The 19,133-nt window shown below is 38.2% G+C and overlaps 2 protein-coding genes across 4 annotated transcripts in view; both read left to right on the top strand.

Moving 5' to 3' along the window:
- The first annotated feature begins 138 nt into the window (after positions 1–138).
- On the top strand, positions 139–10,712 carry LOC115419967 (immunoglobulin-like and fibronectin type III domain-containing protein 1). Its single transcript, XM_030135034.1, has 15 exons — positions 139–288; positions 417–530; positions 662–824; positions 962–1,234; positions 3,078–3,202; positions 3,279–3,420; positions 3,540–3,833; positions 4,878–5,057; positions 5,725–5,853; positions 5,946–6,254; positions 6,627–6,712; positions 6,837–7,029; positions 8,201–8,497; positions 10,219–10,545; positions 10,647–10,712. Exons 1-15 carry the CDS (start codon positions 169–171, stop codon positions 10,649–10,651), a joined length of 2,757 nt encoding a protein of 918 aa, XP_029990894.1. The 5' UTR covers positions 139–168; the 3' UTR covers positions 10,652–10,712.
- A 4,787-nt stretch (positions 10,713–15,499) lies between these two features.
- igfn1.4 (immunoglobulin like and fibronectin type III domain containing 1, tandem duplicate 4) overlaps positions 15,500–19,133 on the top strand; it is a 30,197-nt gene continuing 26,563 nt past the window's right edge. For all 3 annotated transcript variants that reach the window (XM_030133307.1, XM_030133306.1, XM_030133305.1), the window contains exon 1: positions 15,500–15,563. The gene's annotated coding sequence lies outside the window, so the exon portion shown is untranslated. The remainder of the gene's footprint in view (positions 15,564–19,133) is intronic.

The raw sequence follows: 19,133 nt of genomic DNA, 5'->3' as shown, positions 1-19,133 counted from the left end.
AACTGGTCTAGAGTATAGCATATCACAATTATTCTGTTAGTATAGTAATGTTATTATTATAGTTTTAAGTTCTTTTTCTGTTGTTAATTTGTTACTTGAAGCGTGGACATTGACGCACCCAAAGAGGACACGAAACCAGAAATTGATGAAAAGTTTTGGGAGCTCTTGATGAGTGCAGACAAGAAAGATTATGAAAAGATCTGTGCTCAGTATGGAGTCACTGATTTCCGTCGGATGCTGAAGAAACTGAGTGAGAAAAAGGATGAAAGGGCAAAAGAACAAGAAAGGGTATGTTTAAAATCATATCAGTGTTAATATAATTACACTGTCAAAAACATGTAATATTCTAAATGACACAAGACATTTAGAAACACAAAACAAATCTGTATTGTTTTTTCTGATTACAAATATCACAGGTTGTTGAGAGGCTATGCAACCTAAAGCCTGTTGAGCTCAGAGACACTGGTGATGCAGAGTTTGAGCTTGAAATGTCACTCAGAGACCCTTCCAGTAAAATCTTCTTGTACAAGGTGAGATGTGTCTTTTTTTCCCAAATATTTGCTTATCTTTAACTTGAAATAACATTAACAAAACACTGACAGTGACTTGTGAAATTCTTCAATCCATTTTTACACTTATACGTTTGTTTATCATTTAACAGGATGGAGTTATGGTTCCTTTTGATGTAGACACAGAGGTCAAGCATGGCTTGAAACAAGTTGGAAAGAAGTTTGTTTTCAGCATCAATGGTGTCAATCCTGAAGATGCAGGCTTATATCAAGTGGAAGTTGATGGAGTTAAGGTATTCTCTACTGACTTAAAACGTAAGTTCATAGCCTAGGTTCACTGTGAAACATGAACAACACGAGACACCAATCTAAAGCAACTAAAGATACATGAGTTATCCTTCTATTTCTAATAGAACATATGTTGCACTAATCTGCTCTACTGTTTCATGCAGTTCCCAGTGTAGATTTCCTGGTGAAGATTGAAGATGTGACAGTGGAGGAACGAGAGGACGCTGTGTTTGAATGTCTCGTCTCAACTCCACTGGCAAAGATTACTTGGAAGGGAAAAAATGTTGCTCTGGAGCAAGGGGAAAAATATGACATCCTGGTGTCAGAGGACATGTTAATTCACACACTGGTAGTCAAGGACTGTATGCCCCTGGACAAGGGAATTTATGCCGCTGAGGCTGGACTCAAGTCCTGCAGTGCTTGGCTCATAGTGGAAGGTAATGTAAGTTGTATGTTTTCAGACTTTTCGAAAAACTAAATATAAAACACCAAAGGATTAAAATTTTATCTGTAATGTGTTTTTTTTAATAGTTGACAATGATCCGAGCACAAAAGGAAAGAAGAAAGCTCGCAAAAATACTCGCAAAGGTGGTGGAGGAGCTGAACTTTTAAGGCTTGCTCAGGAGCAAGCTGTTAAAGTACAAGAGGAAAGAGAGGTGCTGATAGCAAAGGCCAAGGCAGAGGCTGAAGCTGCAGCCGCAATAGCCGCAGCAGAAGCCGAAGCTGCAGCTGCAAAAGCTGAAGCTGATGCCAAGGCCAAAGCAGAAGCAGAAGCTAAAAGAAAGGAAAAGTTAAAGGCTAAAGCCATGGCAAAGGTAGAAGCAAAGGAAAAGGCAAAGGCTGAGGCCAAAGCAAGAGCAGGGAAAGGCCAAGATACGAAAGAAGGAGAGGGGGAGGATGAAGGAGAAGAAGAGGAGGATGTAGAAGATTCAGAGGATGAAGAGGAGGGTGATGAGGGAGGAGAGGTAGAGGGAGGAGATGGAGGAGAGGGAGAGGGAGGAGAGGGAGGAGAAGGAGGAGAAGGAGAGGGAGGAGAGGGGAAGCCCAAGAAACAGAAAAAGAAATCCAAATCAGCCAAAAAGACGTCTGAAGAATCCAAGGAAGATGGCCAAACAAACGAAGACGGTCCTGAAACTGAAGAGGGGGAGCCCGTTAAAGGAAAAAGAAAGAGAGTGAGAGCAGGTCCACTGGTGCCTGACACAGTCATTGGTAAGATGCATCACAACGGTATTTGACCGGCTAAAATTTGCCTAGAGGTCTTATTTATGTCTTTGTGCATAAGAAATAAATATAACTGAATCCCCAAAGGAACTTTGTGTTGGTAAATGCAAGTTATGCAAATTTACAGGATTTCAGTTCTGTTGAAACATGTTGATGGTCATATGAACTATGTTTTTAGGTCAAAAATGTCCAATTCCATCACAATTAATGCTATATTTTCATGTCACAAATGGCCTGAAACTGAATTTACCTGAAAAACAATATTCTATTCTTTAGATTCCCCAATTTTTCTTACAAGATTATATACTACATATCACGTTTTATTTTTACAGGTTACAATATGGAGTGTGGTGCTGATCCATCCTGCTCATGTTACGCGAATACATACATTAAGAATGTCACACGTCACTTTTTAAATCAACAGTTTTCTAATAATAAGCATTGTTATGAAGAAATAACAATTCTATATTGTTATTTACTCTTTAGTATGATGATAAACTATACATAAATAATTAGGATACTAGTTTTTTGCACAGGGATCATTTCTGGAAACGGTGACATGGCTGCTGAGAATCAGTATGATGGGATCCGGAACAACCATGTCACATCCGTCCGCTGCCACATTTTGTGTTTTTGTGTCAGCTGTTATTGTTTTAGATCCACAATACTAACATTTATGAATAAGAGGAGAATTAGCAATAGTAAGTATATAAGTTTATTACTAATAAAGTACTGGTACTGACCAGATCATCATGGGTAATGTCACGTCCGTCCACCAGCAAAAGTTTTCACATACACGTGCTATTCAAAATCCAATATTTCTGAAAATATAGCTTCCACTGTCAAATAATATCAGTAGTCTGTGCACAAATGTATTAGCATTATTTCAACACAGTTCTATGCATTTCTTACAACTTTTTTTTTTGACAAAAATGGCCACTCATTTGACCCCCTAAGTAAATTTTAGCTGTGATATAAATTTACTGTTTCTTTTGAAATGGTTCTGTTATTGATATATTCCCCATCAGAGCACAAATATGATGTTTGTATTTCTTTCAGATCCAGGTGTGTACTTTACTTGCGGTCTGTCAGACGTAACAGCTGTCATCGGTACCGATGCTGAACTGGTCTGCAGACTGAGCAGTGAGGACTGTGAAGGAGTCTGGTACAAAGATGGAAACGAGGTAAAGCACACGTGGAGAGAAATATATAATCTACCTTCAACCCTCAGAGACTTAAATATGTACGTGTGCATTATAGATTACATCTACAGAAAACCTCCTCATTGTTAAAGAAGGGACTTACCGCAAACTAATCGTCAAAAACTGCAAAGAGGAGGATACTGCAAAGTACCGATATGAAGCTGACGGCCGCAAAACAGAGGCTATGCTAAATGTTGAAGGTATGGTAATCAGAATACATGACCTTTAACAAAACCAAGGCAGGCATTGGGAAATTATTAAACAAGATCTGCTTGGGCTTACTTATACGTCAATCTGCAATTTTTTTTTTTTCTTTTAGATCCCCCAAGAATCGACCCTGATGACCTCACCGAGTTTATGAAACCTGTGGTAATCAAAACCGGGAAAGAAGCAGCCTTCAAAGTGTCCTTTGTTGGCCGGGAACCCATGAAGATCCAGTGGTACAATGAAGGCGAAGAGCTGTTCGACGAAACCCACATTAAGATTGAAAAATCTTCTTCAGATAGTCGCCTGCTGCTTACCAAATGCCAGCGCAAGATCTCAGGCGAAATAAAGATTAAGATAAAAAATGAATGTGGAACGACTGAAGCGATCACCCAGCTGACTGTACTGGGTGAGGTTTATATGTTTGTACACATATTCATATATGTGCACTATGTGGCATTAATGCTTTGCCACATTTCCACTACATGGAACCGGCTCAGCTCGGCTTGACTTGGGTACCAGGTCTTATTTCTGGAGACCGTTTCCATTACAGGATATTACCAACTGCACAGTACCTGGATGTCATAGCGATGCGGTGTGTTACTTCCATGTACTTCTGCTCAGAGAGTTGCTGATAAACTCACTCATTGCGTGTTGTCTCGTCAAGTTCAGGCTGAATTTTTACGTCTGAACCTCCTCGACAAACCATGGTGTAGTTCTGCGTGTTGTCATCATGTGGCTTAACCTACCGCTATATTTACTGTAACTTCCACATCTCTTTTTGTAAAACGGCGGGTCACAGAGACAACTCTTTGACCAATCAGTGGTCTGCAGTGTTTACACGTCACGTTTTAGTATCTGGTCTCCAGTCCTGGAACCTCGGCGGAGGTGATACCAAAAAACTAGTACCGGGTACCAGATTCCAGGTCCTTTTTCGTAATGGAAATGCAAAAAGGCTGAGTCGAGTCAAGTCAAGCCAATACCACATAGTGGAAATGCAGTATTTGGAATATACAACACAGCCATTAAAGTTGCTTGGTCTCTGGTTATTGTATGTGTCTGAGTACAGATAAGCCAACAGTACCCATGGGACCTGTGGATATCATTGAAAGCTCATCAACTTGCATCGACTTCAAATGGAGGCCTCCCAAAGACAACGGCGGCTCCCCAATCACTGATTATATCCTTGAGCGCCAGCAAATTGGCCGAAACAGCTGGAAGAAATTAGGAAAGATTGGTCCAGAGCCCAAATACAGAGACACCGATGTGGATCATGGTAGAAAGTACTGCTACCACATCAGGGCTGAAACCGATCAAGGCATCAGTGAAATGATGGAGACTGACGACATTCAGGCTGGGACAAAGGGTGAGTGTTTGACATCAACATTACTTAGTGATATTGTCTCGTTATAGAAAAAGCTTTGTGTCATCCATTCCACCTATTTTATTACAGCGTTCCCTGGTGCTCCCTCCCAACCCAAAATTGAAAGTGCTTTCAAAGACTGTATCAACCTTGCTTGGACTGCACCTTCCAACACCGGGGGAACCAACCTTTTGGGATACATTGTGGAGAAACGCAAGAACGGCAGTAACATTTGGAGCAGGGTCCACCCTCCTGATGAGCTCATTAAAGGTAACAGCATTTCACTGCTGTTTTCACTTCATTTGTTGACAGACTAAATGGAGATGTGATTGTATAAACCCATAAAGACCCAGTGCTACTTCCCAAATTGGCTCCGAAATGAATACTGCGCTATTTTTAACCTTTCTTAAGCAATTTATCGCAATTTATCCTAATATTATCCCCTGTATTTTGCATTTTTACACTGAAAATCATGTAGTTTCCTAAATTTAAGTCACTGACCACGTAAATGATCATTAAAGCTCAGAGTAAATTCAAAGATTATTATATCAAAACAGAGAAAACTGAAGAAAAAGTGACTTTTCCAACAAAATATACAATGAACTGAAGATAAACCAAGTGTCTCTATCCACTGTCATTTATGAAACTCCATGGGTTTTACTGGTGAATCACTGTTGCAGAAGATGACTGTTTCCACGTTCACTACGGAGCCTCTGAACGTCCAAATGGGTCATATCTGATGACCATGAAAAGATGACAAACTGTATTTTACACCAAACATCGACATGGATTGATAGGATTAGTGGATCAACAGGTATTAAACAGTTTAGATCAGTCGCTGTTGGTGGATGTTTGGGTCTTTATGGGTTAAACTACACAACTAAATTAATTATTTCAAACTGGTTTTACTAATCCATAATGTTTCACATGTCAACAGAGAAAAAGTATGGAGTGAAGGACGTTGTTGAGGGACTTGAGTATGAGTTCCGTGTATTCGCTGTAAACATTTCGGGTCCTAGTGAACCGAGTACTCCCTCGGAGTTTGTGTTTGCTAGAGATCCAAAAAGTAAGTAAGAACCTGAATTCTGCTATACTGCTGATTTGTTAAAGCTTCCATGTTATGTCTGTATTTTAATGTTGAACTGGATATGTTTTCAGAGCCCCCTGGAAAGGTTATTGACTTGAAGGTCACAGACTCCACATACTCTGCTTTATCACTTGGATGGACCAAACCTCATGAAGAGGAAGGGGTCCAAGATGAGGCCAAAGGGTACTTTGTGGAGCTCAGACCAGCCGAAGACCCAGAATGGAGTCGCTGTAACGCTAATGCCATCATTATGACCTCTTATACTATAATGGGTCTCAAATCCATGGCCATGTATTGGGTAAGAGTTCTTGCCACCAATGAGGGTGGAGACGGCGAGTCTCAGGAGCTGGACAACTACATTATTGCGATGCCTCCTCCAGGTGAGTGAGACAAAAGTGACAATTAACAGTTACTGCACCATAAGGCTTAACAACTGAAATATCACCCAAACCACAAAGTGCAATACGTCTAAATGAAGCATATGTAACTAAAACCTGTTAAAACATGTTATTATTGTGGTGCTACAGTCTAAAAATCACATTCTCCAGATGCATTTGGTACAGACCTCAGTAAAAGATGACATCATCGTGATTTTTATGTTTTCATACAATGAAATTTAGAAATTCCCATTAAAATCATTACTCATATCACAATCACATCATCTGTCAAAATAATTGCTATCTTTTCCTTTTTTTTCTCCTACTCATGGCTTTTTCTCATCTTTCCCCAAAACATTTCTTCCATTGTCACAGTGAGACCTCATTTCACTGACAGAAAGATAAAGAACTTCATGATAATGAAAGCTGGGAGTTCTGCACGAGTCAACTTCAACTTTCAGGTTCAGTTTTAAAATTATGAGCATGAAAAAAAACAAGCTGCTTCATTATCAAGTGACAACACATCACTCTTCTGCTTCGCAAAAAATTGTAACATAAATCTCCCGTATCTCCTGTCATTTACAGGCTTCCCCGATACCATCTATTGTATGGCTGAAGGACAACCTGCCTTTACCCAAACATGTTACAATGAGCAACACCGACACGTCATCTCAGCTAATCATCCCCTCATCAGAGCGCCACGACACTGGGATCTACACCATCGTGGTGAAAAATATGGTTGGTCAGGAGACCACCAGTGTTGAGATAAGAGTAACAGGTACATACAGTAAACAGGGTTCCTATAGGTTTCTTCAAGTTAAATATAAGACTTTTTAAGACCTTTTTAAGACTACCGTATTTTCCGGACTACAGAGCGCACCTAAATATAAGCTGCACCCACCAAATTTTAATAGAAAAAAATATTTGTACATATATAGGCCGCACCTGTCTATAAGCCACAGGTGTCCACATTGTAACATGAGAAATTTACACAAAAAGATGGTAAACAGATAGATTATTTAAATATTTATTTCCATACCTTAACTGCTTTTTTTCAAACAGTGCCTGTAACGTGGCAGTAAAATGGCAGTAACACGGCCGGTTAAAAAACCCAGAAAAGTCATTGATCGCTATCTTCATCTTCCTCCTGCGCATTCAAACCACTGAAGTCTTCTTCAGTGTCGGAGTTGAACAGCCTCAGAAAGGCTCCGTCATACACCTTCTCAGTCTCTCTTCCATTGTCGCTCTCAATGGCACTTCCGTGCACCAGCTCTATTTCCTTCTTGGACAGCCAGATCAATTGTTTTTAACTTAAAAGCTGCATCATATGCATTTTTTTGTGTGTTTTCCATGATGAGGGTTTGTGCAAAATGATTGTTAAAAGTTACGTTTACAACTTCTCCTCTTCACATCACCTCTTCCACCTGTCTGTCTCGCTTTTGCGCTTCCTGCTAGAGCGCCCCCTGGAGGCCATTAGCCCGTAAAAATCTATACTTGAGCTGCATCGTTTTATAAGCTGCAGGGTTCAAAGCGTGAGAAAAAAGTAATGGCTTATAGTCCAGAAAATACAGTACTCAGAGAAGAATTTAATACCCATTTCAAAAAACATTCCCGAAGTCAACTTCCTTGGGCAACATGTGCGTGACTAATGGCTGCATGTGAATTGGTATGAATGTTCTGTGATCATTTCTCACTGGGGGTTGCAAAGTTATCGATAATTGGTTTTCAATTTCAATATAAATTGTCGGGTTGGAACGGGTGAAATTGCCATATCAAATGAATACCTTTTAAAGACTTTTTAAGGTATTAAATGCAGATTTGTAAATTCAAGACTTTTAAGACTTTTTAAGACCCCGCAGCAACCCTTAGTAAAAGAAATCCCATTAGAGTCCCATCTGCAAGGTTCAGTTATGAAGAACTAATAATAATACTTTCTTCCCTGTTTCTAGATGATCCCAAACCTCCAGGTCCAGTGGAGGTGGAGGAGAATGTGTCAGGAACCGTGACGGTCTCCTGGGCACCGTCACCGGATGAAAAGAAAGACGACAGGCTGCACTACATGATCACAAAGCGTGATTCTGTGAAGCGTGTGTGGCAAACCGTGGGTGACCATCTCTTCAATAACAAGTCTACCGTGATCAACATCATGCCTGGGAGACAGTATTTCTTCAGAGTCTACGCCAAGAATGACATGGGAGTTTCTGAACCCAGTGAGTCTCCAACCTGGGAAGTCAAGAGGAAGAAAGGTAGGTTGAGGAAGAGGTTGAACAATTGAAAACAGGTCTCTACATGTTTAACAGTCTCTGGACTCTAAGAACTTGATAAAGTTTTTTTCCAAGTTTTCATATCCTGAACGCTAGGGAAAAATCAGGGGGAAAATTACCAATTTAAAAATATATGCATTCTAACAACTCTTTCCTCTCCGTCTAAATCAAAAGACAGTATCTAAAGATAGATATCCAGATGTCATTTAACAGTAATGTAGAAAAGGAGGACACTTTTCCAAGTCACATCTGAACAAATCATAACAGCCTCTGGTAATAACTGTCTAACATGTATTTATCCCCACATCTTGCCTCAAATTACCAATGAGCATGTTTATCAAAGGGGTTGGAATTCTTGTTTCCTCCCAGACCTCTTGAATTACAATAAGGTGAAAGATATTTACATCTCTCATCACTGAGGAAGATGCAGCACACATCTCGATGTAATGTCAGCAATCAAATACATTAAAGGTACAAATGAAGTAACTACAATTGTGATAAAATTCACATACAATGATTCAACTCAATATGATGACATGATGCAATGTTGAAAACAATTTAATACAGTACAGTAAGTTTGATTTGATTTCTTTGGATCTTTAAATGACTCTTTTCCACTCCTGATGATTGTGATTAAAAACACGCACCGACATTCGGCAACACATGTGACAAAATTATGTGTGCGTGACAGTCATTCAATCCAACTACCCCCCCGCGCGTGCACACATACACACCTTTAAGATGAAAAATAAATGAATGAATGAATGACTCATGCAATACCTTCTACGACAAAACTCCTCCAATGTTACATTTCTGTGCGTCTGGATCATTCAGTCACTGTTCCCATTAGTACTGCTGTATCCCAGAGCAGTTTTTACTGTGTATTGTCTCCAGTAATGCACGCAAAACCCTTATTTAAATATGGCGGTCTCCAAGACTTTGCACCTGTTGTAATTTGCGCAAGCAATCTTGGTAAATCACCCGCAAACCGTGGTCACACCCCACATGCAAAATTCTAGATTGCGCAAGCAAATTAGTACACGCAAATTGGGATCTTAGTAGATGCGGCCCTACATGTCTTGAATCCTTCTGCACAGACATAATGACATTTACTAAACTAATGTAGTGTTTTACACCAGGTTTCATTCAACACATGCTCAGTGTTTCTTACAGTTTGAGCTACTTTTTGCTGTTATATTGTTTTGCTACCTTTTGTTTGTTTCCTGTAGAAACTATTTTTTGTGAATTTTTAATGCCATGCACAATATTCCCATTTTCATTTTTTTGTATTTTAATAAAGAGACTAAGCAATAGATGTAACACTCATTACAAATGTGTAAAAACAGCACAACTAAGACTTCTGCACGGTACTGTGCATTAAAAAACTGGATTTTCATTCATCTTAACCTTTCATGTTGATGTACAAGTGCAAATTGCTGAATCTTACCAAACGCAATTTACAGATTAGTCAGTGATTAAAATGATGAGGTGCACACCTATTTTAAAACACAGGTTCCAAGTATAAATAATTGGCAAATCAGGCAGAAAAGGACTGAGATATGTTTTCAAGCTTCTTAAGTTTTGTCTCTTAAACAAAACTTAAATGATGAAGCAAAAAAGATAAAATAATTCACATAAAACTGAAGAGAGAGCAATCACAAACACATCAAAACAGAATAATTTTCATTTTCTTTGCTCCACAGAAACCTTCACTGTGAATCATCAGGCCTCGAAGGACTGCAACTTTGAGACACCTCCATCATTCTCCGTTCCACTAAAAATGCACAACAGTCCAGAGAGCTACGAATGCTACATGAGTTGTGCAGTGACAGGAAACCCTAAACCCCATGTTACCTGGTACAGGAATAACATCAGCCTTAACACCAACACTAACTACTACATCACCAACACATGTGGGGTCTGCTCCATGATGATACTCAAGGTCGGGCCTAAGGACAGCGGGGACTACACAGTCATCGCAGAAAACCCTCTGGGCAGAGTGGAGTGTTCAACTAAACTTGTTGTTAAAGGTAAAAACACACAGTCTATTTTTTACACCTTGTAAATCTACTCAAATGTCCTTATGTATAAATAACCATCCCTTCCTCTTCTTCTTTTTCGTCTTCTTCAGAATAAGATGCTGCTCTGATCCTGATCTCACGTTCCTTTTCACGGTTGGAACCTGTTATTTCTGTTTTTCATTTATTGTTTTGTTTTCAATAAATGAAGGATAGCAGTAAGAAACAACTCTGGATTTCATTTCTAATTTCTACTTGTTTTATCTGCTGGATGCCAAAAGCACTTTGATACGGCATGTTACAAAATAAATCTTTCATGCGATTGTACTTTCTCCCTGCGGTGATTGTACTGTGTTTCGCATGTTTTGCTGTTTTCTGATGTTAAATCTTTGTTTTAATAGTAGGAAACTTTAGATTTGAACATAACATGTATTGTATTGTATTATTATTTATCTTGTCAAAATGTAAATAAAGCGTTCATCTGTCCATTAACTAGTCATGAGTTGGTGATATGGAGTAAAAAAAAAACAAAAAAACATATACATATATACAGATATAGATATATACATATCTATATATCTATATCTATATATACATATATATTTACACACACACATATATATACACACACACACACACACACACACACACACACATATATATATATATATATATATATATATATATATCATGCTAGGCATAGGCAGACAGTCTTTTTACAGGGTTGTCAGTAAACAGGTTGGAGCACTGGTGATACATCTTGTTAAATGTTTTCTTAACAGAGTGATATTTTGCTTTTTTTTTAAATGGAATTATGCATTTTAAAACATTTCCCTGCGGTCTACATAAACTGTAAATGCTATACTTGGGTCTGAATTCATCATTAATTACACTCCACAGGTCCATCTTCAACCCTGTTTCCGAGTAATGACACCAGACAGGTCTTTTTGAGTGCTGGCCCTTTAAATGCACGTGAGCCACTTCAGGCCCCACGCCCTCCAGGAATGTTGGCTGTGCTGCTCTGTCCCATCATTCAGCCAACAACTGATCATTTTAGGTAATAGGCTCAAAGTCTGGACATATTTTCAGTATGGACTACAACTGCTGCTGCTGACAAACGTTCGTCGGAAGTCTTGACCTTATATGTGCAAATGTCGTGATGTAACTAGTTAATAACGTAACAAATTAAGCAGGAATTAAAACAGGTTGTAGAAATCCACTCAATTTTTGCCTAAATGAATATAAAGATAGCTTTGCAGCACCTGGAGGGTTCAAATTCAAACCTTTTGAACTATTAGGGTCCAAATACACAAATAAATGTACAAAAGACTAATAAAAGTGGGTTTAGCAAAATACGACCCCTTTAAAGCACAATAAAGCAATGCACCATATGATCACAAACATAGTAAATATTAAACTCAATCACATTTTATCAATCACACACTGTAAACCTAATCTGTATTTAATGATGCAGTGGCTTTACTAACACCAAGTTTACTCTGAGGCATTTGTTATTCATGTCCATTGTATAACTCAATACAGGGTTTCTGCAGGTATCAGCTAATCTAATTTATTCATTCATTCATTCATTCATTTTCTGAACCCGCTTTATCCTCACTAGGGTCACGGGGGTCGCTTGGAGCCTATCCCAGCTACATAGGGGTGAAGGCGGGGTACACCCTGGACAAGTCGCCAGTTCATCACAGGGCTGAACATATAGAGACAAACAATCACTCTCACATTCACACCTATGGGCAATTTTAGATTAACCAATTAACCTATCAGTGCATGTCTTTGGATGGTGGGAGGAAGCCGGAGTACCTGGAGAGAACCCACGCAGACACGGGGAGAACATGCAAACTCCACACAGAAAGGTAATCTAATTTAATGCTTTTTAATGGCCTTTTTAATGCCACTTCAAACAAATTTAATGCCTATGTCCAACTGCAGATACAGCATTATGACGGTTTACCATTGACAGGCTTTAACCAGGTTCTGAATAGTTCCTCCTCCAATCACTTCTGCTGAAATTTGAATTTTCCCATTTTTCCGACACTTGCTAATGTTCCCTCAACTCTTTTGCCACAGCCTGAGCATGTTCACAGCACGTTGCATTCCAAGCATCCGGTGTTGTGACTTTATTTATCGGCCATAAACAAAAGGGTTCCGCCTGTCAATCATCACATTATACTTCTGATCAAAATTATCAAATGTTTATATAACCAAAATAAATCATGAATAACGATGCTTGTTTTCCATCATGTGTATTTAATTTTTTAATGCCTCTGGACATTGAATGCTTTTTAATGCCATTTGAGGCCTTAATTTTCACAAAATCTATTTAACGACTTTGAATGCTTTTTAATGACCTGCAGAAACCCTGAAATACATAAGCACTGTTTTCTGCTTTCACGTTGCCAACTGTCAAACGGTTTCACATTTCTGTTTTACTGCAAGTATGTGCCTGAAAGCTTTCGGAAGATCTTCTCAGCCTGAAAGTCATGTGATAAAAATTCATGTGCATGACCAAGTGCAGCCTTCTAAACAGCAAAGCCACATGACACATGCATTGTCGGTAGCAACATGCCATTGTGTTATTACCGACTCAACGATGAATTTGTTGTACATGCCTTTGACATTTAAAGGCTTCTGTCTGTCTGTCACACAGCTATATGTTGACAGGTTTTTCTTGTAAAATATTTCATATAATCTGTAAATTGCCTTTAACTTGGCACATAAACACACTGTTATTGTCTAAAAACAGGGAAATAAGAATGACTAGCTAATTAGAAGTGACCAGAATATACACATCAGATATACAACTAAAGACATCAGAGGGTTGTAATTATATTTATAACTGGGTCGATAAAATATATACGTCACTACAAGCGTAAACACTGACTCTGAAAACTGCGCCAGGTTGTGGTGTCATTGTTTCTAAATTCAAAGCTCTTGACCCGAGTGACCTCTTGCAATAAATACCTTCATGAACATCAAGCCTCTCATGTTAGCTTCCCCATGCCTGAGAACAGTCATGGTTCCTGTGCAATGTATCCACTTTTATTACACAGCTTGAAATATCCTCAGACACACACAATCGTGCTCAAACCCGGCATAGCTCCGTTCTTACTAAGACCACAGTCAAAAGGGTGGAGCTGACAAACCAGACTTCAGGAGAGACGCCAATAACTGCTATCACGTAAGAAAATACTCGCAGTCTGATTGATGTGTGCAACATGTGCTCGATACGTCTCTTTTTGGAAGAAAGTAGGCTATTGACAATAAAAATGTACCTGCACTTTACTGAATATTTAATGTATGCGATCTACAAAAGGAGCTATTACACCAAAGCTGGCTATTGGAAAGGCAGCGAGATGAGATGAGATAAGATGAGATAAAATGAGATAAGATGAGATAAGACAAGACAAGATCCCATCATGAGGAAATTTAACAGTTTCCAGCAGCAATATGCAACACACCAGTGCAAAAGAAAAGGCAGGTAGAAATAAACGTTCTCAAAAGTATAAATATTTTGTTGGAATGACAGAAAGTTAATGATCAAGCAAATCAAACCCCTTTTTTTTTTTACACGTCATAACATGGATGGTAAAGATGATACCTTTGACAAAAACTGCTATTCACAGTATTACATTCAGCCTACCTTATCATCATGAGCATGCCAACATATTCGTCATAATTCCACTGTTCTATTTCAGCCATCAGCTAAAATAATAATTATCTCACTGTATGTTTGCTCACATCTGGTCATACCTGTCAGACTAATAAAATCGGGACTCCAGAGCCATGTGGTTAATAAAGCCCAAATCAAATTCCTGCAGACCTGCAGCCTGCCATGAGTAGATAAAAAAAAAAAAAAAACAAGCATGTGTTGGCTGGGTGTTTATTTTTTTTCTCCCTTCTCCATGCAGTTAGCAGCGTAGCTGCCCATTTGCTTATAAAATACAGTCATCTGCTGACGAAAATTTACATATAAATTAGTTTCAGATAATCCTTAATATTTGCGCCTAATAAAAATTACAGACACCATACAGTAAAATGCATCTGGTGCTGAGTTCTAAATAGGTTATACCCAGCCTATAACAGCATGGCCTTCATTATTGAATCCATTAGCGTTGTCCATCACCTGAAATAAGAGAAGGAAACGCCATACTATCAAGGGCTGTCTAATATATAGCTGTATGTGGTGAGGTTTTCTCACTCTGCTGGGTCGCTTTAATGACTAGTGACATCTAGATATTGAAGCTTCCAAAAATACTGTGTGACAACAGGTTCAGGTATAGCTATAGCACATTTATTTATATATCAAAACAACCTATATTCTTCAAACATCACTATCTCCAACTCAAGTCTGTCAAAGCTGATGTCAGTTTTCAGAGGCATCATGCTGTTATTTGTGGATTACGTTTACATTTACCATTCTAGACAGCCAATAAACACGTTGCATATTTAGTTGGTGTCAATAGGAGTCATTAGTGCATATTAACATTTATACAGCGTTTTGTTTTTCTTGTAGTAACATAAGAGTGTCAGTTTAAACATACTTGGCTGTCAACACTACGACTACAAAGACTTATTCACATCTGCAGTCTGAGGATCCCAATAGTGACTTGCACATTCTGTTAAAAGAGCCAGGAAAACTGCGTGCATATAGTCAAATACAAAATTATACCAGACTTCCAATGTTTTTCAGGCATAAAATTCATCTCCTTTAGACGACATCTCCTGGGGAAGCTCATGCATTTGTCAACAAGGAGCTGCAGTCATGGTCTTGAGGCTTGTAGCCAACCTTAGCTTTTCCCTCCTCCCCCTTTGCAAGAGATTTTGATTTATGCCAAAAACAAAAAAGCAATCCCCTTTTTGGCAGGCACCATGTCTGACAACGTAGGTGCTTGTCACAGTCATTGGCATTCCTGTAAGGACTTAATAGCTTGTAGATGACGAGGGAGGCAACACTCAAATATCAGACTGGGAAGCAGCAGTGCTCAAGAGGATCAGAACTGACTCCTGAGGTAAGTTCATCATTCATCTTCCATTCATCAGGGTGTTAAGTATTTAGAGCTGGCTAAACTCTTTAACACTAACTCACCCTGAATTTGTCCACTGTTGACACTTGTAATGTGTTAAACTGTGGGAAATGTCGTTTTAGAGAGTGATCTGGGATTGGCTTTTCTGTTATTTCCATAATTCACAATTTCCTATTGAGGCAGGTGTAGGACTTTGCTGATCTACTGTCAGTGCGCTCAAATTTGTCTTTTTTACTCTAAACAATGGTATCCAATTTATTCGAGTTGTTATTAAGAAGCTTTATTTAAATTATTTTAACAGTTTTAATAGTGTAAATAGTTATTTTATATAATCTTTTGTTGTTTGGTTTTAATACTAATTCGAAATAAATACATAAACAAACAAACATAATAGTTAAAATCAAAAGTTAAGGAATTACAACAACTGCATAAGCTGATTCAGTAGAATTTACTAAAGTTAATCTTCAAAATTATGGATTTCTTTTACTCACCTTGTCATAATAACCTACCCACCATAAGTTTAACTCTCTATTTTACATCTTCATTTCTATATATAGTAATTAGTCTTTTATCTTTTATTTCTTTGTATTTTATGGATTGTCTGCTTTATCTTGTTTTACAATGTCCTTGGGTGTCTTGAAAGGTGCTTAGAAATAAAATGTATTATTATTATTATTATTATTATTATTATTATTATTATTATTATTACTACTATTACGTACATCGATTTGTGTACTAATTATCAAGTGCAGTCCTTGTGCTGACCCAACATCTTAAATATTTTGGTATCCTTTCTCAAAACCTCTGTTTATTTTTTATTTTTTCCAAACTAAGACTGTTCTCATATCAGTACTCTCTGCATTATGTGTATTCCTCAAACATATAGATCACCCAAAAAAAAAAAAAAAAAGACTAAGCACCTATATAAAGCAAATTTGCCATTCTAGGCTGATGTGTTTCCTCAGTAGGAACTTCAACTCCCTACATAGCCACACATCTTCTGGACATGCCCTTAGAGGTGTGTTGCTTTGAATCATTTTTATGATGCTCTCAGTCTCTGGGTATACCGTCCCATGCTATATTTCAACACTGGTCAAATAAGCAGCTGGCTGAGGTAACGGTAGTATACGACACAGGCCACATGAAACCCATAAAAAATAACTCTCACAGTATGGAGCATGCCTATGACGGATCATGACAGGAGCCACGTACACTGGGCAAGTCTTAAACAGTCTTAAGGCTGAGCTTAAATGCTTGTAGAGCAGAGCTATTAAAGCTTGAGTTTAACTGTGTGTGATATGTATTCAGTAGAAGTACAAACATACAACGTTTACCAGCTGCCTAGCTTCGTATAGCCTTCTGCTACCAAACAGTAATGCTTTACTCAAATAATGTCACGTGCAAAATGAAACTGGGTGCAGAGAGTTGTGTAGTAAACACCAATTTCGACCACCAAAAAAGGTTTTGTTCCTTTCTAGACCAAGTTCTACTGTAGAATAACTCACAGATCCCACCAACAGTGATTTACAAGCCTATTAAGATGTTGAGATGGGATGTTCACAGTTTTATGTGACATGTGACCTATCATATGACAATCCCGTTTTCTCATCTTCCAACAGTTGTGGAACATTGACACCCTTGGGAGTCACGCGCCTGTGTGGGCTGGTGCTGAGTTTGAGCAAAATGCACATGAGTGATATGTTTGGAAAAGTTGAACATCCCAGAAATATATGTTCAGTGCACCTAACCTACTAGCATTCAATATTTTTTATTGTTTTTCAAAGCAGCCAAGTAGTTTACAGAAATACAAAGGAGAAAAAAAATAATAAATACGAAAGAAAGAAAGAAAGAAAGAAAGAAAGAAAGAAAGAAAGAAAGAAAGAAAGAAAGAAAGAAAGAAAGAAAGAAAGAAAGAAAGAAAGAAAGAAAGAAAAAGAACATTTTAGGGCGTACAATTCAAGATGATAAGGTACATGATGTTCCATCACTAGTAAACTGTCTAAATTCCACATAGATTTCTACAAAAAAAAAAAAAGAGGTGGGTGGCATGCTATGGACCACTTCCCTGGCCAAGGTCTTCATTGGTTTGAGCCATATGGTCCAAAAAAGGCTGCCAAATCGTATAGAATGTCTTTAGATTATTACTCATGTTGTATCTGATCTTCTCCATGTGAAGCACAGAGGTCAGGTCTGTTAACCATGTTTTGAAAAAAGGCACAGTCTCAGATTTCCAAAGGTTTAAAATGAGCCTTTTTGCGATCATCATCCCATCCCATCTAACCTACTCAATCTGAAAGCAACAGGATGACAGAAATTCTGCAAAACCTTCTCTGTATTTTCAATCATTTAATTCAGATTAAGCCCATAATAAAAGCTGCGGTATAATAGCTCCATTTGATATCTATTAATAATCAATAGCTGTAATTTAAAGCATTGATAAAACAAAAGCGTGAACTGGTTGAGTTCAATATTTCATTTAATGGTGCCATACTTGCTCCAGCAAAACGTGGATAGGTGGATTTTTTTCCCTTCCACCTAAGAGCAGCACAGAGCTCTGAACACATTAAAGTCACTTCTGTTGCTCATCCATCCAGTCGGTTTGCGTGTGCCTGTCTGTTTCCATATCCACCTTGAGGCATGTGAAGCTATGACCTTATGTGAGGAGGTTGCCGGAGACTGCAACAGGATGTTATGTGCGATAACACAGGGACCTCGTGGCAGATAGAAATAAATGTGCTACTTTGCAGTTCATTTACAATACCGGCAAAATGCCCTAAAAAAAACCCAGGGAGGTCTGAGGAGGACGGCTGGAGGCTGCTGCTCTGAGCGAGTACATTTTAATATCAATGAGTTAACATCAAACAAATAGCTAAAGGTAAAACCATCAGTGCCGATTCTCCAAATGAACATGTGGTGTTACTGCCATTTTAAAAAATAATTTACTGAGGAAGACATAAAATCAGAAACTCTTACATGATGAGGCTGGAGATGAATAACATTAATACCTCTGTTAAGTAAAAGGTAGTTCACACCTTAAAAGCAAAACAGTAGGACTAGAGGATTTCCCATATGATTTCTCTACCGCTCTGAAGATAAAAAAAAAAAAAATGTTTCTGAAACAAAAATGAATGAATTTATATAAATATTTATACAAATAGCAGCTTTATTTTTTTCTCTTTATATTTGTTGTTTCACAAGTTTATTTTTGTGATTTTTGTATTTGCTGCTGTCCACTGAGAAATTTCCCCACGGTTGTATCAATAAAGTTGTGTCATGTCTTGTCTTGTCTTGTATTATCTTATCTTATCTATTTACAGCCATTACAGTACAGTGACGTTTCCACAAACCCGGGGACAACCCTTGGAATGTAACATGGACTGTACTAAACACAGTTTCCCTGTGTTCTCATGTTTCCTATATGACGTACTGCGTGTAAAAAAAAAAAGGTGAAACCGACAGAGGATTTAACCTTTCTATCTACAGCAAGACATGATCTTTCAAAATGTAAAGATATCATATGTAAAAAACAGAATTAATATTAAAAAATCATTTGAA

Source organism: Sphaeramia orbicularis, chromosome 5 (genome assembly GCF_902148855.1).
Source record: "Sphaeramia orbicularis chromosome 5, fSphaOr1.1, whole genome shotgun sequence".
Lineage (NCBI taxonomy): Eukaryota > Metazoa > Chordata > Actinopteri > Kurtiformes > Apogonidae > Sphaeramia > Sphaeramia orbicularis.
This window is presented reverse-complemented; position numbering and strand designations above follow the sequence as displayed.

What these genes read in the sequence shown, in the direction of transcription:
- LOC115419967 (XM_030135034.1), top strand. Translation starts at nt 169, where the DNA reads ATGAGTGCAGACAAGAAAGATTATGAAAAGATCTGTGCTCAGTATGGA. An exon ending in TGCTTGGCTCATAGTGGAAG is followed by an intron (nt 1,235 to 3,077) that starts GTAATGTAAGTT and finishes TATTTCTTTCAG; the next exon opens with ATCCAGGTGTGTACTTTACT. An exon ending in TCCTGATGAGCTCATTAAAG is followed by an intron (nt 5,058 to 5,724) that starts GTAACAGCATTT and finishes ACATGTCAACAG; the next exon opens with AGAAAAAGTATGGAGTGAAG.